At 36.3% G+C, this 27,563-nt stretch overlaps 1 protein-coding gene and 1 long non-coding RNA gene across 3 annotated transcripts in view; one reads left to right on the forward strand and one right to left on the reverse strand.

Moving 5' to 3' along the window:
- Nucleotides 1–14,660, reverse strand: part of LOC144247727 (uncharacterized) — a 40,155-nt gene extending 25,495 nt beyond the window's left edge. Inside the window, exon 1 of the long non-coding RNA XR_013341286.1 lies at nt 14,634–14,660. This is a non-coding gene — a long non-coding RNA (uncharacterized LOC144247727). The remainder of the gene's footprint in view (nt 1–14,633) is intronic.
- Nucleotides 1–27,563, forward strand: part of VIPR2 (vasoactive intestinal peptide receptor 2) — a 51,190-nt gene that overhangs the window by 15,715 nt on the left and 7,912 nt on the right. For both annotated transcript variants that reach the window (XM_021526532.3, XM_021526533.3), the window contains exons 3-10: nt 134–241; nt 3,936–4,033; nt 13,081–13,178; nt 16,232–16,373; nt 19,044–19,194; nt 20,003–20,063; nt 22,322–22,391; nt 25,373–25,464. In XM_021526532.3, the coding sequence (XP_021382207.1) occupies nt 134–241; nt 3,936–4,033; nt 13,081–13,178; nt 16,232–16,373; nt 19,044–19,194; nt 20,003–20,063; nt 22,322–22,391; nt 25,373–25,464 (820 nt within the window). The remainder of the gene's footprint in view (nt 1–133; nt 242–3,935; nt 4,034–13,080; nt 13,179–16,231; nt 16,374–19,043; nt 19,195–20,002; nt 20,064–22,321; nt 22,392–25,372; nt 25,465–27,563) is intronic.

Here is a 27,563-nt window from a genome sequence, read left to right on the forward strand (position 1 = left end):
TTCATGGAAAATAGCATCTTTGCAGCTTTCTTGAAGGAGTCTAATATTTTTTGAACCACTTGTCCAAAGCTTTCACCAGGTCTTTATAAGGTAAACCCATCTTTCAAATCTGTTAATGCTGGTTTTGTTTCAGGTTGTGTTGGAATTTGGGATAATATCACCTGTTGGCGTCCTGCGAAGATTGGAGAGACTGTCACTGTCCCTTGTCCAAAAGTATTTAGCCTTTTTTCTGGAAAACCAGGTATTTTATTTTAAGGTGTATTTTCACTGGCTTCTCTCTGGTCTTTTGTAATATAATGTGCTAAAAATTATTTATTTGGGGGTTTAATTTTCTTTGTAGATTAAAAATTCTTGTCAGAGCTATTCAGGATACACCGTGAAAAGACCAAATTATCATCTTCGTGTTCTGTGCGGTGTTATTTGAGTTAGGTTCTAAGCATATTTCAGTATTTACAGTGACACTCACCAAAGCTGCCGACGTTGCTTGCTCTTTTTTGACTTATTTTGCTAATTATTAAGGCAGCTGAGCCTGACTTGCATCTCTAACAGCTGCCAGCAGGCCACATGTAGGTTGTTCCCTCTGTGTCTCAGGAGGGGAGCTCTGCCTTGCCATCATGAGAATAAAGAGCTCACATTAACAGATAATACCTAAAATTACTGCTATTGCAATCTAAGGCAGTTATTATGAAACCTTTTATTCTGCTTTTTAATGGAACTTGAAAAGAGCTGATCAGTGTCTCAGACTGCTGAAACATTTAACCAGTTTAAGTCTCCCATCTTCTGCACCATCTCGTCAATACATCATCTTTTGCCCTGTGGCATTTAAGTGGGGTTTTGAAAACAGATGATGCACACAGAGTATTTCACATGTATCTCAAAATGCTGCTGAAAAATCTTATCCCCATTGCTCAGGTGGGAAACCATTGTCATGAAGAGCTGGTGAGAGGTTAAAAACTTACCACAGTTATGTAATTCTTTTTTGGAGGGGAGGGGAGAGGGGTTGGTATTTCCATGGAGAGCTTTAAAAATATTACTTTTAACTTGGAGGCTAATCTGGGGTATGACAAAAATACCTTTAGACTCAAAACTGTTAAAAAAGTCTTATTTCAGTAAAAAATAGATAAGTAAAACAATCTACAGATGAGCAAAGGTTTTCATTCCTAGAACTGGTGAATCTTGATTAGTTTATCATGGATAGTCTAAACAATTTGTAAAGGGGAAAGTATGTGTAATCGTCACTAAATGTTGTGAAATCTATAAAAGTTTTCAAATTACTCAAACAAAGATAATAATGTGTTTTCATGAGACAAGGCAAACTAATAAATATCAAAAATTCAAAATCTGAATTAAATCACACTGCTTCTGTCTATTTGCCAAAAACTAGATTATGCACACTCTCTCTGGAGTTTATTTCACAAACTTTGGTTATATTACAACAATATTTTAATTTTACTATAGAACAACTGCAATAAATATTTTTGTCTGAAACCTTCACAGTGCATCACAACCCTATCTCACTTCACCATGGTGTCAGCAAGACTGAGATATTTCTTCATTTTATAGTTTGCTATAATTTTCCTAGATCCAGTTTTTTTTCATAGCTACCTGTTTACTTCCTGCTTGTGGAACTAACAGGGTTGATTTTTAGAGGTTCCTGTCCACTTAAGAGTGTTTTTTAAACCTTGTCTTTCTAAAATTTCAGAGAAGAAAGACAACAAACATTTTGTATAGTTGATTCAATTAAGAGCTAATGAAGCATCTTGGTACTTTCATAAGTTGATTATGCTCAGGAATATGTAATTTATTAATTAATACACAGCACATTACGAATAAACTTCATTCTTATGGTGGAAAATTATGAAAATACCTTCAAACAAGAAATTTCACTCTTTTTATTTAGCCAGGTTTGTGAGATATATGTTTTAGCTTTTAGTGTTTAAGAGGAGTTAAAATTCTACTTCAGGATGATCTAGACTACTTTATTTTTATGCAAATATTCCAAACCTTAAGTAGGTTTTTAAATACCATCAATTTCTTAAAGGATTTCCCAGTTTAAATTGTGAATTTTAATAAATAGTTGTCTTCTTATCTTCTCATCTTTTTGGAGAACTGGCTCTAAATTTCTTCTGTGGTGCTCTATGTTATAGTTAAAGCATATTACATGATTAATTCTGTATTGAATTTTTAGTAACTTTTGATTAAAAGAGTTTTTACTGTAAAAGCAATCACATTATCCTATAATGTTTTTTCTGTATTTTACAAGTTTATTAGTCTCAGAAAGTTATTCTGTAAAGTTTTTATTCAAATGTATGTGTCAAGTTATGGGTTTCAAATAAGGTTGCCATCTGAAATATGTAATTGCATGAAAAGATGATATAGAAGTAAATATTGCCTTCAATAGAACATTGCCCAACTCACTTTAGGTTAGAAGGTATTGCAGGATTTGAAGTAGAAAATACTTCAGCATCTTGAGTACATTGAATTTTTTATTGCAAAACTGGCTTTGACGCAATTGTGGTTCTGTTAACACATTCCTCTGCTCTGCCTGGTCAGAGAATCTTGATGTACTTTTAAAGTGAAGACTCTTCACAGTGTATAAATAGGTTACATTTTCTTTTTAAAATGTCATTTCTATGCCAAACTGCAAAAGTGGTCCTGTTGTTTGAGAAGATCGTGGGTTCAGGTCAAGGCCTTTTTATTAGCTGGAAAGATTTGGTTGTTGGCTGGTGAGCCACTTATGGGATATTTACAGCTTTCCACTGAAGGCTTTATACAAAGAAGAAATTCCAGTAACCAATGAAGAAAATTAAGATCTCAAAAGTTTTAGTTTGGAGTGTATATAAACAAGTTTGGTTATTCTTGACCAACACTGACCTATGGCACATAAATTTATTTTTCTATGGAGAAAACCAGGCATCTTTAAGTCAATTATAGACCAGTGGTAAACTCCAAACCAATTCAGTGTATTATTATAGATTTCAAGTATCATAGATATACAAATTGCTCTAAGAAATATGAGGGCAAGTTGGGTATGAATTAACATTGTAAGAGTAAGTTATAATAAATATGATGACTAGTCTGACATCAGGTTTTTCTGTTTTGCCTTCTTGAAATTGTTCCATACTGTATGAAAATTAATTCATTTTAATTAGATTAAGAAGCAGAATCATGGGTTGCCCCCATCTCATCTGTGTGACTTCATCTCTGGAAAGAGACAACTTTTTCTGTCAGCTCCAAACAGAAACTTTCTGAGATAAATATATGTTCTGTATTCCTTTCCAACCATACTTCCACATGTCCTGTACATTCCCTGTACGACATTGTTTCAACAGTGGTTCAAAGAGTGAAATTCAGCATACAAGTTTACCTCATTCTTCAGTCCATGACATAATTTGTCCTTTAAACTTCATTACCAAACTTAACCAGTATTTGTTGCAACATTTGCTGTAACAGAAAGTGATCACCTCAATGTCTAAGAGCTTTTGTAAGTCTTCAGTAGATTCCTCAGTATTGGCTTCTCAGAAGGCTTAAATAGGAGGTTAAAACAATACTAACTGAAATAACTTTTCTTTCAAATTACCTACAAAAAGCCCCTTTACAGAGTGAACTGTATGGCTCCCTTCTGAGTATTTTAAATGAAACAGCAGAACAGTTTAGGCTTTTGCAGAGGTGTAACAGAAATAGCTGTTACACCAAAGGAAAAGTCTCAGGTTTACTGCTGTTTTTCTGTAGTGCAAAGACAACTCCAAGGAAGAGTAAAAGCCAAAGTAATATGGATGAAAAGAACATGAAAGGAAACGGCTGGGAAATAAAGGAAACAAAGGAAAAAGATCTAGGTTGTGACCAGCTAATGACACAGTTAGATAGTCTAAGGAGTCATTGATGAGGAGAGTTTTGAATCTTTCTGATTTAAACTCTCTAATGTTGCTTTGCAGGAAACATTAGCAAAAATTGTACGAGCAATGGATGGTCGGATATATTTCCTGACATCTTAAGTACGTGTGGATATAATGACTACGAAGACGATTATAAGGTAGGAAAAATACTTTTACTATTCATTTAGATGGTGGTGTTCAGTACAGCTATCAGATATAATCTCCTTCTAAATAAATCCCATTTTAATAGAATAAAAAACCTATTGAATGAAAATCTGTAGTAATTTTTCATATCATTGGTTGCAATATGCTTGGATTGCAGTTGTCTAATGAGATAAAATCAGGAATCTAGAACTCAGTAGCTGTTTGAAACTCAAGGCTATAAACAGTTGGTAATTGCAGTGAAGCATCTGTATATCTAATATTGAAGTGCTACTCAGCTGATGCACCATATGTTTTGCATCGTGAAATTTGTTATTTCAAAAGAGTATTTTTACAAAGTTATCACAAAACCTAATATTAATAATCTGTTTTAATATGTTAATATTACATGCACCACTTGGTTGATGCTATGTGTTAAAGTTATATTGATTTAGGTAATTTGAGTTATTGGCAGATTTATATTGGACTTGAAATTGTGCTAGTTATTCAGAAAGCTATCAAGGTATCCTAAATGCACTATGCATGGAAAAGTTAATTTGTTCACTTTGCAGATACTATCTCTTTTTGTTGAGGGAAAGGTTTTTACCATCATGTTTTATTTATTTTCTGTCTGTTTTCCTGCTTAGGCTAACAGAGCAAGAGTTTGTTTACAAGGATGAGCTCATATTGTCAGTAAAACTGTTATTACCTAAAGTGGATTAAGTTCTCTCATGAACAAAGGTACTTGGCCAGTTGGGTTTTTTCCCTGGATTTTAGTGTCCACGGAATAGCTGTTCCAGATCTGTTCTGTCTGGCTTGCAGAGCTGCCCTGGTATTCCAGCCAAGGCAGGAAGGTTTTGGCATTTTTTCTGTACACAAAACCCCAACCATATACTGTAGTTGAAAATAGAGAAAAATTGGGAGAATATATTGTTTTCCCAACTTTTCCGAAGACAAATTCTAAAATATATGTGTCATCTGACAGCTTGGGAACACACATGTATTACTTTTAAAACAGCCACTTTAAACATTGTCACTTAACCCAGGAATTGCCATGTGGTTGAAAATGGGTCAAAACATAAAAATTCAAATTAACAAAATATAATATTCCAAGTAGTGAAAAACAGTCAGAAGATTAATTAGTATAATAGAAAAGCACTTCTTGTTTGACATATTCATTAGTAAGTTGAAGGAGGTGAATGAAATGCAAATTGAGTATACTTGCAGGCATTAACCTAGACAGCTTGAAATAAGATACAGCAGCAACATTTGCAAAAGCCTTGAAAAAAGCAAATAATAAAAGTGTGAGGATGAAAATCAGGAAGGGATGTGGAAAGCAGGTACTGGAAAATATTGGGAAACATACAATCAATATAATATCATACATACAATATAAATCAATATATACATACAATATAAGGCATAGAGAAAATAGAAAAATGCAAGTATCATGCAGTAGTGAGATTTCAGGAGGTATTTGAGGTTCTGCAGCAGCTACTTGTTTTCACAGAAGATGTTTTCTTGAATTCAGATCTTGGTGCTCAATGGTAGCCCCTCAAACCAAAATCTTTACTCATCATAAATCAGTATAGTTTGTTGGTTTTTAAAAAATCTAATCTTTCAATTATGAGAACTAAAAATAAAGTCCTAATATTTGGATACTGAGTATTCTGGGCACAAAAATGTCACACAAAAACATGTTCTGCAGTATGGGGTATGAAGTATATTAGATTGACCTCAAAGTTACATTAACTCATATTTTAAGGAAGGTGGCAAAATAGTTTTCCTAGAGTGAGTCCTAAGTGTTCTTTATTTATGTTTTGCTTTGAAGACAATGTTAAAGGAGTAGAAACTGTCTTTGGTGCAAATTTGGTGCCTGCATCTTCACTGCTGAATGAATTTCTATTAGAGATCCAACTAAGTATTTATTCCTCTGGGGTTTTTTTTCTGTCTTTTAAGACACAGACTTTTATCTTTAATCTAAAGGGGATTTATTTCTGTACATATTCTACATATTGTATATATATATATAAATGTACACACACAGGCATATATCTCCTATATCTCTCTGCAGATATGCATTTATTTTGGGCAGTTTTGAATATTCTAGAGAAGGTTTAAATAATAAAGATCTGTGAGCAAATACTGAATAATTTGTTAACAGGTACCAAATTGCTATGCTTAAAAATGCACTGAAATGAGGAAGCTTATTAAAAAATAGCATAAACATGTCACCTCTTATTTCCTTACTGAAAGATCTTGCATGCTTCCACAGTTTCTATTGATTTTATATTCAAATTTAAATGTTCCATTTTTATTAATTTTTAAATGATATATTAGCAGGGTCTATAAAAAGAAACTATTTGCTTAACATTTTGAAATAAACTGTAACTGCTTGATACAAAACCCTTGGTTTACCTTATGTTATATCTTAGTGTTCTCTACTGCTCTTGCCATTATAAATGTGAAATCAGTTTGATAAATATTACTGCCCTGGATTCAGCTGGGATAGAGTTAATTTTCTTCCTAGTAGCTGTGTTTAGATTTTAGTGCGAGAATAATGTTGATTATTTGGTATAATTTGATTATACTGGTGGTTTGCTGCTGCTAAGAGGTGCTTAGCCTAAGTCAAGGACTTCTCAGCTTCCCAGGCTCTGCCAGCGAGCAGGTGCACAAGGGGGGAGCATGGCCAGGACAGCTGAGCCCACCTGGCCAGAGGGACATTCCCCACCACAGAATTCATGTCCAGTATATCAACCAGAGGAGCTGGCTGGGAGCTGCCAGCTGCTGCTCAGGAATGGGCTGGGCATCGTTCAGGGGTGCTGAACATGGAGCTGGGCATCACTTGTCTTCTTATCCCAACCCAGGTTTTCCCTTCCTCCCAGCTGTCCTCCCCACCCCATGGCAGGAGGAGGAGGGAGGGAGTGGTTGTGTGATGCTTTCTTGCCACTGGCATTAAAGCACAACAATGATAATGTCTGGAAAAAATATTTTATGTTGTTATGGTATCAAAGTGCAGATCTAAACCTTTATTATATGCTTCCAGACCTTTTTCTGTAAGTAAACTAGTTACTGCTAACCTTCAAGATCACATTTTGGGTTCATCTTAGGTATTCAGATAAATATATTTTTTTTTCCATTTTATATTTCTGTAGCAGTACAACACACAAACAGCAAAAAAAGCAAGCTTGATTTGACCATGCTAGAAACACACATCAAGGTGTGTTAACCAAACTCAAGCTTCACTGCAGTCTTTCCTTGACATACTTTGACATCTTCTACCCAGACTGAACAAGCTGGAGATATGTCCTTGCTGTTGTCAGAAGGTATTAAATCTGTGTCAGCATTATCAATATACAGCAAGATGTCTGGTGAATGTAAAGCACTGAAATGTGTCCACTTTATTTAAAATAATGGCTGAATCAGTTAATACAGCTTTGTATGCCCTTAGGCCCAGGATTTATTAGATCACACAAAAGCCCCACTATATATAAGTTTCAGACTGTGAGGTTTGAATGTGTAGTGTCATACAAAGAGAAATTCTTGGAGAGAAAGGTCCTCAGGGCTATTAAGTGTGCTGACCCTGTTGCAGCTTGTGCCTTTAGTAGAAGCACCATCCAGGGAAGAAGCCTCCCTCATTTGCCCAATTCCTGGAGTATTCTCCTCACCCTGGATGAGCAGAAGCAGCTCCCCAGACAAGGGGAACTGAGGCAGTGCAGGCAGTGACACCAGCAGTGCCTTGGCTGTGGCTGCCTTTAGAAAACAGATGTTTTGCTGCTGTCTGGGGAGGGGATCACTGCTCTGGAATAATGCATTGTTTGCAGTGAGTCTAAATGGAATCTTTGCCTCCCACCAAAATCTGAAACAAGGCACACATCTACCAATGTGTTTCCTTGTGCCTGTAAGTCATACTAAATTTATTTATGTTATGCTGCATTTTTCATTAATATTTTTCCATGAGGTGTGATTAAGAGACCAGTATTCCTTAAAATAAAATCTTCCATTGACTTCAAGTGAGGACTAGGACTCAAATATTAGCTGATATTCTCTCTTGTAGAGCACGGAGAGAATTTGCTTTAATCGCAGAATATTAATAAACTGCTTAATTCCAGTGCATGAGGGTTCACATTCACAGATTCATCTGCTGATACATGCTTACACAGGAAAATGTGGAAGTTTGTGCATTTACAATGTTGTTATCTCTCCCGTTATGGTTAGGGAACATAGAATAAGAGGAAATTCTGACTGGCATAATTAAAATTAATGATGTCACTATTACTAAGGGATACTTATGGCAATGCTGATCTCATCTTTTTTCTGGGTGGTATTTAGGCTCAAAATGAATTGAAGGAAAAATGCCTGAAAAAGGATATCATTAATTACTTGTATAAAGATTATTAAATACCATGAGGAATACAAATTTTATTGTGTGTCTTTTAGTAAATTCTATTCTTCTCTACATACATTCTTTTAAAATGTCTAGAAGTATCCTATAAGAGAAAATTTAATTTTCCACAACATGTAATACATCTCTTTATCTCAGTTTATATTTATTCTTATGTAAGTACAAGATTTAAAAATGGCTACTGCCTTGTTGAAGTTAATTTTGCAGAAGGAAAGAACTAGAGTTCCTTACACCATTTCTATTTGCATTTGCTCATTTCAGTGTTTCTAAGGCACTCAACTCATTTGCAAGACACCGTTCTTATTTTTCAATATACAGTTTAAGATTTTCTGATATATTTGAATATGAATATTCAAATATTATGAAATATTCAAATATTGACACATGGATCATGAAAATTTAGGATCACAAATTTTAATACAGTTTGTAAGTCATTATATATGTATAGAGGAAACTCCTAGATGCAGTGTTACAGGATCTTAATATATAGGATTATATAGAATCCTATATATTAAGATAGGATATAGATATCCTATCTTAATATAATAAGATAGGATATCTATATCCCACAGAATAAACAAAATGAAGAGTCAGTTGGGATGATAAGGGTCATCTATTCCTTAGCAACGATAAATTATATTTCTGAATGAAATGAATAAAAATTCGAGGGCTTTTCTTTTACATTGAGGGTGAATTCTAGTCAACAGCAAAACCCTTTGGACAAAGAATCAAGCCCTGAAGTCTCTCCAGTGTTTCCTCCTTCAGCTCTGAGGAACCTTCTCACCCCTAGAGGTCCGTCCAGACCCGAGGCTGGCGGCTCTGCCCGGTGACTCCAGCTTTGCCTAGCCAGTGTCTCTGCTCTCCTGTGCTATTTCATAAAGAAACAGAAGAATTCTGTCTCCTGACATGAGTAAAAATAACGTGAAACTAAATTTAAAGGAAATGTTAGCAGAACCATGTGTCTTTTCTAAGAAAACAAGCCACAAGAGTGCCTAAAATAGGCTTTGCAAAAAATTTATTGAAGTTAAGACTAATTAAGCAAACTTGTACTAATCCAGTCGCATTTTATGTGTGGCTGTTTGTGCCCTTCTAATACTTATTAAGCAGCTGCAGAAAAAGAGGAAACATTTTAGGATTAGCTCTTTAGGAAACATTTACACTTCCTATAACCGTTTCCATTGTTTTTTTCAGAAACTCATAAGCCACTGATTTTTTTCTGTGCCTAACCATCTAATGACTTTGTCTTAGGGATTGTAATTTTAATATTTTCCTCAGAACTTTAAAAATACATAATTGTATTTCATTTTACAAGTCAGCATTGCTTAAACAATCCTGTGACTATTTTGCAGAGGCCAGCTGTTATTACTATGTTCTGATTTTGTTATACCTGCAGAAAAGTTCATGTCATTTCAATTTTATAATGGGATTTCAATTTCATGTGTATAACTTGAATCAGTTTTTCCTTTGAAAAGAGCTATAAAATCTGAAGGGATTATAATATTTTTTTCTGTGTTAAAATATGTTGAAAATATAATTTCTGAAATACTCTTTTGGTCAATCCATACCTTTGTTGCAGTCATTTTATTCCTGACAATCTTGCACATTTGTATTTTAAGTTTAGAGGTTAAAGCTAAATGTTACTTGAGACATGGGTAATTACTGTTTACACAGAGCAGTAAGAAATAAATAAGACATCCCATTTTGTATAAAAGTCACTGGTTTTTTGTGCTATCAGATTTGGCATTGCTTTGCCTGTTTCTTTTGCACCAATAACATACAAAGAGTTTGTTTTTAAAAGGTACTAGATTAAATACAGATGAGTGATAAATATTTAATAGCTGTGATTAAGTCAATATTAGTCTAATGAATTTCCTGGTCTTCAATTGCCACAGCACAATGTGGAATTTAATTCTTTGTCTTTATGAAGTTTGTGTGTTTAAATGACATATAATTTGAGAACCCCATTTACTAATTTTTTTTTTTTTTCTGTGGAGTCACTAGGAGTTGTAGAGGTCTTACAGGCAAATTAAGACACATCTTTTATGTTCATACAGGAAATGTAAGGAGCAGTATGATTGCAGCATCTTTGGTGCTAAATCTGATAAAGTGCTTCATGCTAATTATCTAAAGCATTCTAATAATCTAATTTTTTTTTTGGAAAATCAAAATATATGAATTTGAATAATTGTCATTTTTGATGCAATTGATTCACATGGGTTAGTGTTTACTTACCTTTGCAACAGTTGGAGACACAGGGTTAACTTTTGATCAGTAGGAAAATTTGTAGCATCTAAGATTTCTGTCCCTTATAAAACTAAACCACTAAAATGTCAGAGAAAAAGGGAAAGGTGTTGTTGTACTATGACACGAAATAACTCACAGATGCACATTAGATGTAAAAGAGGGAAGAAAAGAACTAAAAGAGAGATTTTATTTTCTGACTCTGCAATATATAGGATTCCAAAAGTGACAGTGGATTGGAGGGTAAAACTGCCACCTCTCCAACCATATTGGTTAAACTAACAGTCTATCCATTCTCTCCACTTAGGTAAAACAATAATTATTTACATGAACATGCATGAGAACTCCAATAGAAATATGTAAACATCAGAAGGCATAGAAAACTTTTAGAAGGACTTTAAAACTCTCAAAAGAACAGGGCGACATGGTGTTAATTTCTACCATTTCAAGTATAGAATAACGATAATTATTATCATATGATAAAATAATTTCTACTGTGTAATTATTTCTTATTTTCTTGTGCTTAGCTTGAGTTAATGACCTTGGTCATTAAGGTGATGTCCAAGCACTCTTGGCTGATTAATTTCAATCCTGAGATAGTTCCATGCAGTTATTTCACATTCATCTGTGGCCAAGGCATGGCCAGCAGGGAGACTCAGCGCTGCTGATACCGACAGCTGTTTGCTGGGCTAAAACTACACAGGGTTCTTCTTTTGGTTTTAGGCAGACTATTTGTTGTAGGGGTCATGTGTGTGTACAGAATGCCAGAAACATTACATGAAATAGTGTGGTATTTTCTGGCAGAAGACAACCTCTTCTGCTCTCCCTAGCAGGGCGAAGTGACAGAGTCACTTCATGTGCAGCAGCCTGACAGTCTCAGACTGCATGGCCAGGGGATAAATCCAAGGCAATGTTACAGCACTGGGGCTGGACAACTGATGCTTTGTTAGTAAGTTCATGCAGGGTTTCCACCTTTTTTTTTTCCTTCATTTAGGAATTCTGAAGCTGATTTCAATTTCCAATTTCAAGAGGCTCAGTCAGTGGAGTTTTCCTGAAATCAAATCTGGACAGAATTTTCAAAGTGGTGGGGAATGATGAAAAATTAAACCAGTCCAGCTTTTTTGTTGGGCATGTCTCAATCATCCCAATGCAGTTTGAACAGCTACTTCTTTATACCAAAGTACCGACGACAATTTTTACAATCTAATGGTTGAAATATAACACAACAATTGCTATAAATGCACTTAAGATCCATGGCAGTTGCTTCCCATATTTTTCCACTTTAACCATATCTTCAACAGCGCAGTTGCAAAATTCTTCATTGACTTCACTTTTCATTTTACCTTTTTCATATCTGTATAACGTTTGCAAAGGGACTGTTCAGCTAATTTCATCATGAATCGGGATTACTAAAATAACATCCTTACTTGGCCTTTTGAGTTCTATGAAAATAAATACACTAAAGTAATTTGACATTCCTTTGGCTATGTTAGTTTAATTAAAAGCATTGCTTCCTTGTTACTTTTTACCAGTCTCATTTGGGAAGGCAAATGACAGCCATGTACACTAAATATTTAAATTCAGTCTCTTATATGTAGCATGGTCTATGTTGCTTTTAAAATCCTTAATTTAATAATGTAATAAAAAACTTCACTGTTTTAATACTTTATTTAGCTTGATGGAAACTAATATCAGATTAATGACTTTGTTGTAGGCATAAATGGAGAAGCAGTTTAATCCTGAAAATATTTGGCCCTATTTTTCTTGATGTTGTTATTCAGAGTAGGATTTAATGTAGTGTGTAGCTGGTGAGTTTACAGATATATGCAGTTAATCAGCAGACTGTGCATTACAGCCTGCTTTTCCTCTGTTGAAAAACTTCCTTTCCAAGTTTTAGCAAATAACTTTACTAAAGAAAGGGTTTGTGTCACCATTTAATAAAGTGTTAGAAAACTTAGAATGAGAAAGTAATGAGACTTAAACATATCTTTAAAATTAAATTCATGTATAACTGCATAGCAAAGTACTCTAGAGCAGAAAGACTGGGGGGAATTCTCTCTTTTAGAGATAATCCATTGTTTCAAAATTACTTGCTCTTACCAGTTAGTGTTCATGGAAATTGATTAATCTGATACTTTATTTGACCTCATTGACATGGTGTAATCAACTGGAATGGTACCAGATTGTGTGTCTAAGTTTTGAGTTCCTAAGGCTGAACTTTCTACTGAAGTCAATTTTCTTGAGATGTTGCCTTGCAAAATGTATTGGAATAGAGATGTAACATTCTCATCATGTACTGCAGAGCAAAGATGAAAATCATGCTATAACTTTCAGAGCTATTTAATGGACAATTACATCATTTCACAGACAATTTGATGTATCAGTAAGTAGTTTCTGCATATATATTTTTCTGTGCAGGTCAACTTCTATGTAAGGGTGAAAGCAATTTATACCCTTGGACACAGCGTATCTCTGATTGCTCTTACAACAGGAAGCATAATTCTTTGCCTTTTCAGGTATGTGTTTTTCATGAGTAAATATTAACAGTGACAAGACATCTTTAACCTTTGTCTGATTGCTCAGCTATTTAGAAAAAGGAATTTACACTTTTTACAGTTAAACAGCTGACAGTAATGTAATGCTAACTAGATTTTTGCTAGCAATGATCATATTAACAGTTTTCAAATAATTTTACAAATTTACAGGCATTACAGCCCATGTAAGAAGGAACAATAAATTAGGAATGATTACCTAAAGCATTTTATATTTGGTTATTTAAATCAACACCTTGAATTGCTCCTGTGAATTATTTGGGTGCTGACCTTACCACTGGACAGGAGTGCAGCCGTGTTTTGCAGAAGCTTCCCAGTGGTTTCAGGGGTATTGTAATCAAAGGCAGTCACTAATTTGTCCAACTGCAAATCACAGAATCACCAAATCCCCAAGGCTGAAAGAGACCTTCAAGATCATCTACTCCTACCATCAACCCAGCACTGCCATAATCACCCCTAAACCATATCCCCAAGTGCTGCATCCAAACACCTTTTAAATGCTTCCAAAGACAGTTGACCCCACTGCCTCCCTGGGCAACTCATTCCAAATCTTGACCACTCTTTCAGTGAAAATTTTTTTGTCTAATACCTAATCTAAACCTCCCTGATGCAACTAAAGGCCATTTCCTCTCATCCTCTCACTTGGATCATGGCAGAAGGGACCAGCCCCCACCTGGCTGCACCCTCCTTGCAGGTGGTTGTGGAGGGCAAGGAGGTCTTCCCTGAGCCTCCTCTTCTCCAGACAAAACAACCCCAGTTCCCTCAGCTGCTCTGCACAAGACATGTTTTCTAGACGCTTTACCAGGTCGTTGCCCTTGTCTGGACACCCTCCAGCATCACAAAAATGTCCTTTTTGAAATGAGGGGCCCAGAACTGAACATGGTGCTCAAGGTAAAGCCTCACCAGTTCCAAGCACAGTAGTAAAGGTGTGGGTAATTGTGCTGGGTCTGCAATGTTTTTGTTAGGCAGTTTGAGGAAAGGCAGTACTGCCTGCTCTTTTTGCCTAGTTCCTGTGACTTTTCTCAGACTGGAGGCAATCTTCAACTAGTAAAATAACTTTTTAAATGGTCTTATCACTATCACAGTTTTTCTGAGTCCCTCCACCTTCATGCCTTTATGTATCACTTCCACCTGTCTAACAGAACAGCCTTTATATTCTCCAGTATGAACTTCAGTATGAACAGCTTTTCTGCTCCACTTAGGACCAAGAAACTGCATCTCACAGTTTTGATAGAAAGGAAATACAAATAATACATAGATAACAGCATATTATTTGTTTGTCATAGCCTCATTCCTCTCATGAAATATTTCTATGTAGCATTCTGTAAGCCTTTTAGTCTGCCATCAGATATTCTCAATATCTAAATCTTCAGAGACCATTCAGAGCAGATACATAACCCATAATTATGTTTGAAATACCTTTTAAAAAAATGAATTGAGCCAGTCATGGTTATCCTCCTCCTACCAGCAAATGCTCCGGCAGATCCCAATGCAGATTGCTGCAGTTTCAAAACTGCTAAAACCTAAAACCACATTTAATACAGAGAATTACAGATATCTAAATGTCACCCATCACCAGAAGTCAGATGCAACAAATCAGGCATTTAAGAGGTCTTCAATTCAAATATCTAACTAGAGATATTTTTTTTTCCCAGTCTTCCAATTGAGTCAGGGAAAAACAGACTTTTTTTTCATGAGGCAACATATGTTCTTCTAAGCCCCACTTCAAGAAGAATCTTTCTCTGTTATTTTCAGGGAACACTGGGGCCTCTCAACATAGTGAGTTGAATTAGGAATCAATTTCTGTCCACATACTCCAAAATAATTGTTTGACAGTCTTGTATATATCCAACATTTATTATCTACTAGAGCTACTGAATGGGATGAATGACTAATCATCTACATGAGTTATTAAAGAAAAATAGTTTCCTCCTATTTGCAGCTTGCATGTATCTCTGAGTTCCACCGGAACACGTGATGCAATCCAATACAATAGTGGTATTTCAGCAAAGGACGTGCATGTCCACAGCATTTTTGACAGCTGTTTAAAATTCAGCCTGGTATTATGTCCTTTGCCAAATTCAGGACTAGCATGGCAGATCTGTTCTTCATTTCCTTACGCTTGCTTCAGTAATTTCAGAATGGATTATGTATGTTTGATAAAGCTCACAACTGGAAGAACACCTGTAAGTTGCCACTGCACACTGCCATTACGCCTATTGCATCTTCTTTTCAGTACTCATGCTTGCTAAAATACTTTGGATTCTGCTCTATTTCCAGGTGCAGCTCAAGGTGCTGGTTGTGACCACAAAAACCTCTTAGCACTTTGGTTTCTAGGGATTTTCTATTAAAAGAATCTTTTAAATAGGAAAATCTTTAAGGGACTGTATTTTAAGGGAAAAGCCATCAATATATAGCTTACTTCCCCTGAGTACTCATTCATTTACATGGAATATTTAATCTGTCATTTGTTTGTAAGGCTTTCACATGGCTGCCAGATTCAAGTTTTGCATTAATTGGATAGAAAGGATAGGTGATCAAATGCTCTGAATGCATTTTTAATTGCTCCTGCAAACACCATCATCATAGGATCAAAAATCACTATACAGCAAAATAAAGGAGTTAAATAAAATAATGAAACCAGAAAATAATAGGTGAGAGCACATCTGAAATATATCCAGGACAATCAAAGTTGTATTTGCAAGAAAAACACTGGAATGAGTGCACACACAGAAGGATACAATAGCCTATGTTTATTGTCAGCTTATTATATCAGTTTATTTCAGTTTATTATGTTATGTTAAAATATGAGAGAAATACCACTGGGATCTTTTAATCTGTGATACTGAGCAGAAGTAAGAGATGAAAGAAAGCAGCCCTGGAAAAATGACTGAAAAGGAAAGAGTATGCTCTTACTCAAGGCTCATATTGCTAAGAAATGTCCACAGAGTAATGGAATCCTGCTCAACAGTTTCTACATCATAATCTCAAATGCTTATTTTTAAATCTCTTTTTAGAAAACTTCATTGTACTCGGAATTACATCCATCTGAACCTGTTCCTCTCTTTCATTCTAAGAGCAATCTCTGTTCTAGTCAAGGATGATATTCTCTATTCCAGCTCCAACACGGCTCACTGTCCAGAGGATCAAACCTCATGGGTAATAAACCTCATTTGCTACCTAGTTTAACACTGTTTTGTCACTGAATTTTCTTTCCTCCCTAATCCTTTTAAATATTTGGGAGTAGCAAGATTTCAGAGTAGACAATTCTGAAGAGAACATGACTAGAAGAAAGGTGTGATATATGTATCCAGATAAAGAATGTTTCAGCACAAGTTGGAGACCTTAACTTTGTTTGCATGTCCATGAAGGACAATTTGTCATCAGCCAAGACAAATCATATCCAGATACAGCTCAGAATAAACATGACCACTGCATTAATTAGCTGGGAGGGTTGAAGACAAACAGGAGTGCCATCAGCTGGGAGTGATTAAAGGCAGATCCTCTGGAAGTGTTCCAACAGCTTTATCAGGGATCCAGGAACTGGACAGGTATCAGTGGAGGGAGGGAATAACTCAGGAAATTAAATATTTGCAGGAGTTGTCTTCATTAACTCTGCAGTACTTCTGGGCTATGACAGAAGTGTTATCATCTGCATTCTTGGCAAGCTAATATGTTTATTGCATTTTCATGTACAGGGTTTTAAAAAATCTCATCTCGCTGTTAAAAGACTGACCTCTATATGATATGCCCATTCATTGCCGTGTAGTTTCAGTCAAATACCCCTTCTAATTTTAATTAAATAGTTTGAACTTGTGAGAAAAAAATTGGAATAAGATATTTGTGTCTTGATGAAGCCATATTGAAAAACATTAAATTCTTAGTAGTGAATACCAAGCTGTATATAGGAATTCATAATCTGGGATATTTCTAATGGAGAAAACAGCAATTGTGTTAGACCCCAATTAGGCAAAGTAGATAGTAGACAGATTACCAGGGGTAACCAGAAGTTCTTAAATCCTTGAAAGACTGTTCAGTGGATTCTCAAAATATAACTTGGTTTCTGCAATTTAATTTATTATCCAGTTATTCTTGGCTACAAAGCCTTATACTTTCCTATTTAAATATGTCAGATTTTGTGGACTTCTGGCTAATTTCTGTTGCATCGTACCTGGGATGATCTGGCAGCAGCCTGTTTTGCACTGGCTTGGTGCTGCCTTTGACACATAACAGCACTCAGGGTTTGCCCCTTTTGTCACATGTGTGTGATGTTCCACAGTTCTGCTTCCCTCACAGGGGTCTAAAACACAGTTCTTAAGGCTCTGTAAGTAGGTCCTGGCTCTGGATTACATGGAGAATTAATTTTGGCTAACTTTACTGATAGATACCTTCACTGTTCAGAATGGGTAAATACAGCTGAGCCAGGATTACCTGAAGGAGGAAGGGAAAATACTTTGATGCAGGTTTCTGGTATGTAAATTCAGAATGCAATGCAATGTAATATTGAAATTCATAAAAGATTACAAAATTTTCACTGCTGATCTGATTCTAAAAAGTCCTAAGCATAAAAGCAAATTTGAACTTGCTCAGAAATTTCAACTTTTCACACATTTTGAAATGCTTAATTTTATCCGTCTTACATTTTCTGGCCCATTGCTGATCTGCAGTGGTCCCAAAGTTCAGAGGTAAGATCAGTCTTATCAAAGTTAGCTAGCTTTCAAACTTTGGTTGTAGGCAGCTAAAATCAGGTGAAATGAATTCAAGGATGGAATCAATTCATGGATACAAAGTCTCCCTGAGGAGGTCTGTGCCTTTCTGGTTTAGCAGCTGGTGACTGCATCTCACTTCTTAATAAACATTTATGTATAGAGAGAGGAATCAATCACTGAAAATGAGTAAGTTACCTGCTTAGGTATCTGGTGTACTTGGAATTTTAACAGAAAAATGCAGGTATGAAGGGTATTTAAAATGGAGAAGTGAGTTAAGCCGGTAGAGATTTTATTTTTTAAGTGAGTTAAGCTAAGAGATTTTATTTGGTACAGGTTGTGTAGTCTGTTATATTCACCATATTATCACATTTCTCTGCACATTCTCAGTCCATATGAACATTTCCATATTCAATTGTCACATCCCAAATTCCTGCTGGGAAGTACCAAAGTAGCAGCAGCCAGCACTGTGGAACATCAGCAGCACAGACATCTGAAAATTAATTCTGAAGAGCAGCACACAGTCCATAAGTATATATTTTTGATACCTGTCTATGTGTTTTGTTAACTAAGAAACTCTAAAACATTTTCTAAAGGGAAAACATTATTTTTAAAAGTTCAGCCAACTTTTTTTTCCAAGTTTACTGAGTCATCACATAAAGTTATATTTTTCACTCAGTTTCACATTTAGCTTTGAAAAAATTATGAAGTAGTTTCTTTTTTAAGTTTTACTGTGTTAGGAAGCCTTGTGAAGGTTTAATACATTTATTAGACTCTGAGTAGTCTGAGTAGATGATCATTTAATTTTATAGCCATTTATTAATAAACTGTTGCAAAAATGTGCATTTATTGATAAGCACTATGTTTTTCTATATTTATCCTATGAAGTTTTCAAAATTGATGAATGAATTTGCAATGAGAGCCATCCAAATAATTTTTAATAATTCATTTTCTCTTAATATATACAGTAACATTTATAATGTTGCAATTTGCTAGACTGCAGATAAAAATTTCTACTGGACCTGGTTTATTGATACTACAAAGACAATATTTTTGGCTGTAGTAATAAAAATAATATGGCATCTTTCCTGTGACAAACCTGATCTTTTTTCTCATATTTCAGGTGGGCTGCAAGGCAATTCTGGTGTTTTTTCAGTATGGTGTTATGGCAAACTTTTACTGGCTCTTAGTGGAAGGACTTTACCTCCACATCCTCCTTGTGCTGATATTCTCCCCCAACAGACACTTCACGATCTACCTGCTGATAGGATGGGGTAAGAACTCACACATCTCCCAGTAATATTCATTTTTGTCTGTGTGTGTGTTGGTCAGGTTCAGTGTTTCATACCAAGGTGGTTGAGCTGTCTCTGGTGGTGACTCCTCAGACTCACAGATTGCTCAGCTCAGCTCCAGCACAGGTTACAGCTGCTGCAGCATGGCACAGAGCAGGCACAAAACTGCTGGAACAATTCCTCACTGCTGGCTTGATCCCCTGCACAGCCATGAGCTATACTATGCAATTTTCATTTTTGAAAAGCACAGTAATACTGTCCATCTGGTTTTAAATACATATGTTCCTTTCATTTACAGAAAGTGCCATGATATTTATATGAAACACTTTAATACTTTCAGTAATAGGTGGTCATAAAACATTTGGGTGCTGCTGGGAAATGGGAATAAACTAGTGTGTGGACAAGGATCCTTATGAAATGATTTATACTTCTATTTTATATTGCAGTCCTTGGAGGTGCATTGGGAATGCATAACTTGTATCTATTTCCCTGTAAGTCACTCTGACACCTTGTAAGAAACCTAAGAAAGGCATGTTTTTGTGTATCAGTAATTATGACTGCATTTCTATGAGAAATAAACTAATTTCCCTGCAGTCTTTGTTTGTTATACATTGCTGATGTATACAAGCTATCAAATAGTTAATCAGATGGACCCCTCCTTCCACTCACTGAACTGTTTAGTATATGCTGTGTATTTGGGGAATAACTGCTTATTAGCAGACTGAAACTTTTTTTTTTTGTGGACTTGCATTTTTGTCATCATCCTCCAAACATCTTTGGCATTTTTCAGGAATCCCTACAATATTCATTATCACATGGACAGTGACACGGATCATTCTAGAGGACACTGGGTGAGTGTGTGTGGGAGAGAAGGCTTAAATCCCCCCCATGCCTGTGCAATCCTTGCCTAGGGAATGGTGCTGCTCACACAGAGGTGGTTTGCTGCTCTGGAGAACTGAAATTTCAGAGATGTCAATAGAAGGGTAGGTGTCTGGGAGCTCTTCGCCTGTGGTTTCTGCTCAATGTTTATTTGAAAAACTCAGAGAGCAGGAGACAGCAAAGTTATGACTACTGTTACTCCTTGGCACCCACATCTGGAGCTATCTGCTTGGGAAGTCGAAGTAATGTTTGAAACAGCAGTGGTGTCCTTGGGCTCAGTGCTGCAATGTGCAGGAAGGCACTGGCCATTCTAATTTGCTAACTGGCAGCTCAGAAGATTGAAGTGTAGACAGCTTTGGGTACATATAAATTACATTCCCAAAAGTGTGTCAGATGCACATAGCCAGGTAAAGTTAAAGCTAACTAGAGCTAAGCCTGGCTCCTGGTATATGAAGGGGAACTGAAACAAGAACTCTGTAGGAAAATCAGACTTGATCCTGCTGCCCCCAAGGAATGGGAGAACATTCCTAAGTAGTGGATTAACAGTTTGCACAGTCCTGTTTTATTCAACTATTATTTTTCAATTTGTTCTGTAATTAAACTGAAAAATCATGTCCTACATAATTTCAAGGCTTTCCTTGCAAGACCTCTAACGTGTAAACCAAAGACAAACTCCTTTTTCCTTTGTCATTATGATTACAGAGGAAGTCTGAAGGGTAATTAATCTCTAATCTGACTAACCTTCCAGAGCACTTAGAGTATTTGGATCAAAAGGGCTGAGCCCAGGATGAAAATTAAATATTCAATTTTTCATACAGAACTTTAGGTTCAGTCTCACATTTTCACAGACAAGTTCCAGGCATCTATAATCTTCATATCCCACAAGAAATTACGTAATTTCAATTGCACCTGTCAGTTGCTTTAGATCTTCCTGCTACCCAGAGGTCAGCATTAAGTGCACACTGGAGAAGTGTCCTTAACACAAAGTGAAACTGGGCTTGGTTCCCACAAAGGTCAACATCCTCCATGATGTCTAATGGATGTCTAATGCCCAGTGTGCTTGATGTTTTAGCTGATTTCCTAGAATCATAGAATGGATTGGTTTGGGAGAGACCCTGAAGACTGGTCAGTTCCAACCCTGCTTGCCATGGGCAGGTTACTCAGAGCCCCTTCTGGGCTGGCCTTGAGCATTTCCAGGGATGAGACATCCACAGTTTCTCTGAGGCCATGCCCTGAGATGTGTGTCCAGCTCTGGGCCACTGCAGGAAAGACACTGAGGTGCTGGAGTGTATCCAGAGAAGGGCAACAGAGCTGGGAAAGGGTCTGGAGCACAAGTCTGCTGAAGATCACCTGAGGGAGCTGGGGATGTTTAGTCTGAGGAAATGGAGGCTCAGGGGAGACCTTATCACTCCCTACAACTGCCTGAACAGAGGCTGTAGGCAGGAGAGGATCATTCTCTTCTCCCAGGCAACCACTGACAGGACAAGAGGAAATGGTCTCAATCTGGGCCAGGGGAGCTTCAGTTTGGCTATTGGGAAGAATTTTTTCCACTGGAAGGGTTGTAAAGCATTGGAATGAGCTGCCCACAGAGGTAGTATAGTCAGCTTTCCTGGAGGTGTTCAAGAAATGGCTGGATGTGGCACTCAGTGCCACGGTCTAGTGGTGCTTGGTTGAAGTTTGGACTCAAAGATCTCAGAGGTCTTTTCCAACCTAAATGATTCTGCAACTTTATGAGCAAAGAATTCCTTCCTAACATCTAAATCTCTCCTCTTTCATTTTTAAACCATTCTCCCTTGTCCTATCACCACATTCCCTGGCATGCCATCTTCTCTCTTTTTTATAAGTCCCCTTTCAGTGCTGAAGGGTCACAATGATTTATCCATGGAGCCTGGTATTTTCCAGGCTGAACAACCTGGACTCTCAGCCTGTCTTTGCAGGTGTTCAGCCCTCTGATCATCTTTGGGTGATCACCTCTGGACCTGTTCTAACAGGGCCACATCTTTCTGATGCTGAGGACTTCACACCTGGACACAGTGCTCCTGGTGGGGAAACTAAGTGTGCATATAAACAGGAATAAAATTAATAGCAGGAAATTATTGAATGCCAAATTCTAGGCTAGAGCAGGCATTATTTTAGTGTGCTTTGACTTGTTTATAAGAAATACTTCTCATAGGTCTTGCTTGCCAGGTGATATTAATGTCAACATGATTTTCTCTCTTTTTTTTAATAGCTGCTGGGATACAAATGAGCATGGTGGTCCCTGGTGGGTTATACGAATACCAATTTTAATTTCTATTATAGTAAGTAAAATTTGAAGCATGAATTATAGATCTGTTCAGCATTGTGCAGTGCATGTAGCCATTATTCTTTACTGCTAGTTACAGGTAGGCAAGAATTCTGTTTTAATGAAAAGAAATTGTGCTGCAGGAGAAATGTTAAACAGATGCCAAGGCCATTAAATTTTGTTGCCTTCAAAATTTATCTGCCTCCTATTAAATTAGCAGTAGCTTTTATTTGTGTGTTGTTCTTTCTTTAATATCTCTCCTGTTTATAAGCCTGGGGGAAGGGAAAAATCTAATTATGCTTCTCAATGAATTGCAGATTTGATTTTGTGTGTAAATAGATAGTCTTGCAATTGAGAATCTGATATTAGTCAAAAAAATTATGGCTGTGTATATATTTCTTTAATTGGTAGCCTACTGAAATATATCTTGAACATGAATTATTTGCAAAATAATACCATTTGAGAATGTTTCACAAGGGTTTTTCCTGTTTGGAACTCATTAGAATTTCTGGAGTAGTGTAATAATATTCCTGTTCACTGTAATGATTGTGTAATTAACTTTGGGCATGATATACTATGGTTATATGTCCATTTCTGAAAATAGTCAGAGAGCAAATGAATGTATTTTAGATATCCTTTCTTCATTTTTAAAATTGGAGGCAGAAGATCTGGGGCATTATTAGATTACACAAGATTTCAGGAGTCTGCATTAAGCTTGGGCTTGCCTTTCAATCTGTGCCTGCTGAAAATCATTTTGGGAGAAATTCCTGTCATCACAATCCAAGTGAATTCTGCAGTTTGAAGAGACAGAAGAGTAGACCATGTGTGTGAAATGACATAAGGTAAGGCCTTAAAGAAGTTTTATATTATGAAGAAATGAGCATACAGAAGAACTACAGCAGGAAGGGAATACTTGGACCTCAAAGGAGCCGGAGAATGGGAAACAATCCAGAGTTAAGAACATATGTTGGAAGATGAAAGCAAAACAAACCACCTGGTGTTTACAGGAAACCCTGTTCTCTGGATGCTCAGTTTGAACAGCTCTCTGAGGCTTCATGTGCCAGAAGGCTCCATGTGCTCCTCCAAAGCAGTCCTAGAGCTGGAAGTGGAAGTTATCCCAGGGCACATTGGCAGACCTGAACCACAGCTGGATCTTAGCCTTGGCATAGAAGTCAAATGGATATTTGGTCAGGCAGCAAAGTTTGATCTGTCCAACAGCATTGCGAGAGCAAGTTCTGATACCATTGTGCACAGTGGGAATGGCTTCAGTTAATTCAGTGTGTCAGAACCCTCCCTGGCATCTCCTCCTGGGAATTTTGGCTTGAGAGAAGTCATTTGGCAGACGCTCACACTTCATGCTGTACACACTTCAGAGTTACTCAGTTGGATGTGGCTGTTCCAAATGAATGTGCTGTTACCCCTGTTCTCTCCTTGTCCTGTGATACTGGCTCCAATGCCTATGGCAAGTTAATATTCCCTGCTGTGGGCACTCAACTGCATAAAGTCTGCAGATAAAATCTGCAATTACAGTTTCTGTCTGTTACTTTTATAGGTAAGCCTCTAAGTAATCATCTGCCTGAAAAAATGCACGTTATGTTCAGCAAAAGCCTATATTTTCTAACATTTCTTTTTTATTCTTTTTTTAAAAAAATAGATATAATTTTTCTAAATTTTTATTTCATCCCTGTCTGTTCCTTTCACTAGCTTTCATCTGTCATTTCAAACAAAATGTTAAAAACTAAGGATCATGCAGGTGCTATGACCAGGGTTTATTTATTAGTATCCCAAATTCTATAGGCTGTGTTATAGAAGACACAGAAACTAATTGAACTTGAAAAGCTTGGAACCAAATTTTTAGGAGAAAGAAGAATTCCACCAATACATGAAGACAGATTTATAGCAGTGAGACAGGCACTGTCTGGTTAGGTATACCCCACCTCCTGATTTTCTGCTTTAGGATGGGGTTAGTTTAAAACAACAAAATTCTCATTTTCACTGTGATACAAATTTTTCTCTAGATTAACTTATTCTGTGTACAATTTCATGCAGCTGTTTGTGTAGCTGGAGTTGCAGTTTTCAGAACACATTGTACGTATAAATGTGTGGGTTCCAGCTGTTCCCTTATTTCAGCATGGATGTGCTGTATTTAGTGTGCACTTTTCTAGACCACACCAAAGAATCCAACCCAGAAGGGATGGTGACCAGAGGAAGCTGAAAGTCAAGGCTGAAAAAATAAAGGGAGTGAGACTTAGGTTATACTGAGTTTTGTACTTCAATTTTCTAGAATGATTAGGTCCTGATCATAATGATTTTTTATGCAAGTGCCTTTCTGAAAAATAAAATATGAAGTAAAATACAAAATGAGATGCTACACTTCTGTCTTAGAGGGCTGTCATGAGAATTAGGCTGCAGGGATTCAGATGGACTAGATGATCTCCAGAGGTCCCTTCCAACCCCAGCTGTTCTGTGATTCCTTCATTCATAACATCAGCATCAATATCCAAGACAATCAGCTTGTTGTAGACAGATCAGCTGTGCACAATTTTCTTTAATTCTCTAATTCAGACAGAAAATACTGAAAGTTGAGGTGAGGAGCAAGGGAGGGTCAAAACTGCCTCTGGGCTTCCAGTTGTGAATCCAGGTGACCATTTAGGACAGGGCTTGATTGCAGAAAACCACATCCAGCATCCCATCCTGCTGGGAAACCTGTCCTCAGCTGAAGCAGTGCAAGGAGGACACTTCTGAAAGTTGGGGCTTTCAGAGACTTTTGCCAGCCAGAGCTGCAGTGGTGGGCTTGCAGTGGTTGCTGGACAAGGCAAAAGTGGTGCTGCAGAACACGAGAGGTTTGGCACTGCAGAGCTGGGGGGGTCTGGAGGGAGGTGAGTGACTCCCACGCTGACCTGGCTCCTATCTGACTTGGTAAGAATATTTGAATATTTTTTGCTTCAGATTGAGCAGACAGTTCAGAGATCACCGTTATATTTGTTTTCTTTACAGGTGAATTTTATACTTTTCATTAGCATTATAAGAATCTTACTGCAGAAGTTAAGATCTCCAGATGTTGGAGGAAATGACCAGTCACAGTACAAGTGAGTCATATATTTTTAGATATTATAGACAGAACCAAAATAATCTCTTTAAGATTCCATCTGCTGAAAACCAACAACTGCTGTGTTTCTATAATTACATTTAATTTGGAACTACTTTTAGATATTGTTTAATAAATACAACTATGCTGAAATGGAGATAAATGTATTTTTTATCAAACACTAAATTCAATAAAACTATTTAATTTAGAAAGACCAACAAGCTATTATTGAATTTAAGTTAATCCATAAATGAATATGCTGATACAAAATATATGGAGAGTAATATTTTCCTTTTAATATATAAATGCTTCATTTTGACATAAGAAATGTTTAAAATACTTTTAAATTATTTTCCTTCAACCTCTTTAAAACCTTTTCTTCTTAATTTCTATAATACTTACATATATTTTAATAACTGAAAAATTCTGATTTTTACAAAAAGTTTTAAAATTAAATAGAGCGTTTTATACTGATTTTACATAGCATCTTTATATTTTTAGAGGAGATCAGTTGTTTCTGGCTTAGAACAACTTAATTTCTGTTCAGACTTACCTCTTTTGTGTTTTGGTGTGAGCATCAAATACTAAAATATCTCCACAGCTTTCAAATCAAGGGATACTGGGGGAAAATTCAAATGCATTGCTAAAATTGGTTTTGTTCTTCATTGCCATATCCACAGTTATTGTTGTTTATTATAAGAGCTGCTGGATAAGTAATAATCTGCAATAAAATCTGTTGCAGAAGGTTTTATTTTAAAGCCCAGACACAGACTCTGACAATTCAGAGTCAATATGATACTTAAGTGACAAAACCTCACATGAACACTGAAAATTCAAACTTTGAAAATTCAAAGCCAGGAGAGTGGCCTTTAAAAGTGCTCCTGGATAACACCTTCCCTTCATTTAAAAAATACTGAATTCCTGTTCTAATAGCTGACAAAACATGGTATGCAGAAATAAAGAACATCCTTAAAGCCAAGAGAAGCAGGACCTTATGTGTTTTGTAGACAATGTGACATGTTTGATGCAAAAAGTAAAAAATTCTGGTATGCCACAAAAAAGTCAACACAGCTGGATTGACAAGCACATTTGTTTTGCAGAGCTACAAGGGCCTTGTTTTGTGTTTGCTGATTCAATTATCTAAACATGTGGGAGAGCTTATTGAATCTACATGAAACTGCAGTTATCACATTATTGTGTAGCACAATGGCCAACCTATAGGCAGGAAATCCCTTCAAGTTTACTTCTTGTGACATAAAGTTTTCTTTACTTCCATGTAGTATTTATTTAATTTTTGAAAATTAGGAATTCTCTTACTTTCAGACCCACCATTTTCCACATCTTACTGTAGCACTTTATAATATGAAATAGTCACATTAATAGCAACCTTGTCCTTCATTATTCAGCCCCGTAAATTCTTTTTAGCATTTGATTGTCTGATTAAGTTTGTATTTCTGGTCTTTAGCCAATACCCATGGGAAAGTAGATTAACCTCCTCAAGAAACTGCATTTACAGAGCAAATTAAAAGATCTGAGAGGTTCATTTATAAAACTGCAAATGCATTTTCAAAAATGCAGAGAATCATAAGGCTGTTTTGTTTGTCCCTTTCCTTTTCTGAAATATAAGTGCAGTATAGAGAAAGTAGCATCAACTAAACAAAAATTACTAAGCTAAGCATAGAGTGAAAGTGAAATATGAATCTAAAATGAATACTATTTATGCAAGTCACCATTTTTATTCCCTTCCTCTGAATATGCTTGTAGCTGGTTCCATTCTTTTTGTTCTTCATTTTACTTTTGCAGTGGACAAGGCTAAGTTCAAATAAAATCAGTTTTCCATTTCATTTGGGAAAGCAGGAAATTTGCTGTCAATGTCATCTCCTCCAGTTGTAAATTAATTTATTTTTCCTGCTTTTGGTATCATCTTTAGATGTGAAGGGTTTGCTACTCTTGAGAAGCTTTGCTGTCAGAAGTTAAAATTTCCCCATAAACAGATGCATCTCTGAGACCATTATGAAAAAAGCAAGTCTATGAAGACTGACACAGAAAAAATAAAACTACTTGAAATACCTTTTCTGTTAAAATAGTTGAATTCACAGA

This window comes from Lonchura striata, chromosome 1, assembly GCF_046129695.1.
Source record: "Lonchura striata isolate bLonStr1 chromosome 1, bLonStr1.mat, whole genome shotgun sequence".
Classification (NCBI taxonomy): Eukaryota; Metazoa; Chordata; class Aves; order Passeriformes; family Estrildidae; genus Lonchura; species Lonchura striata.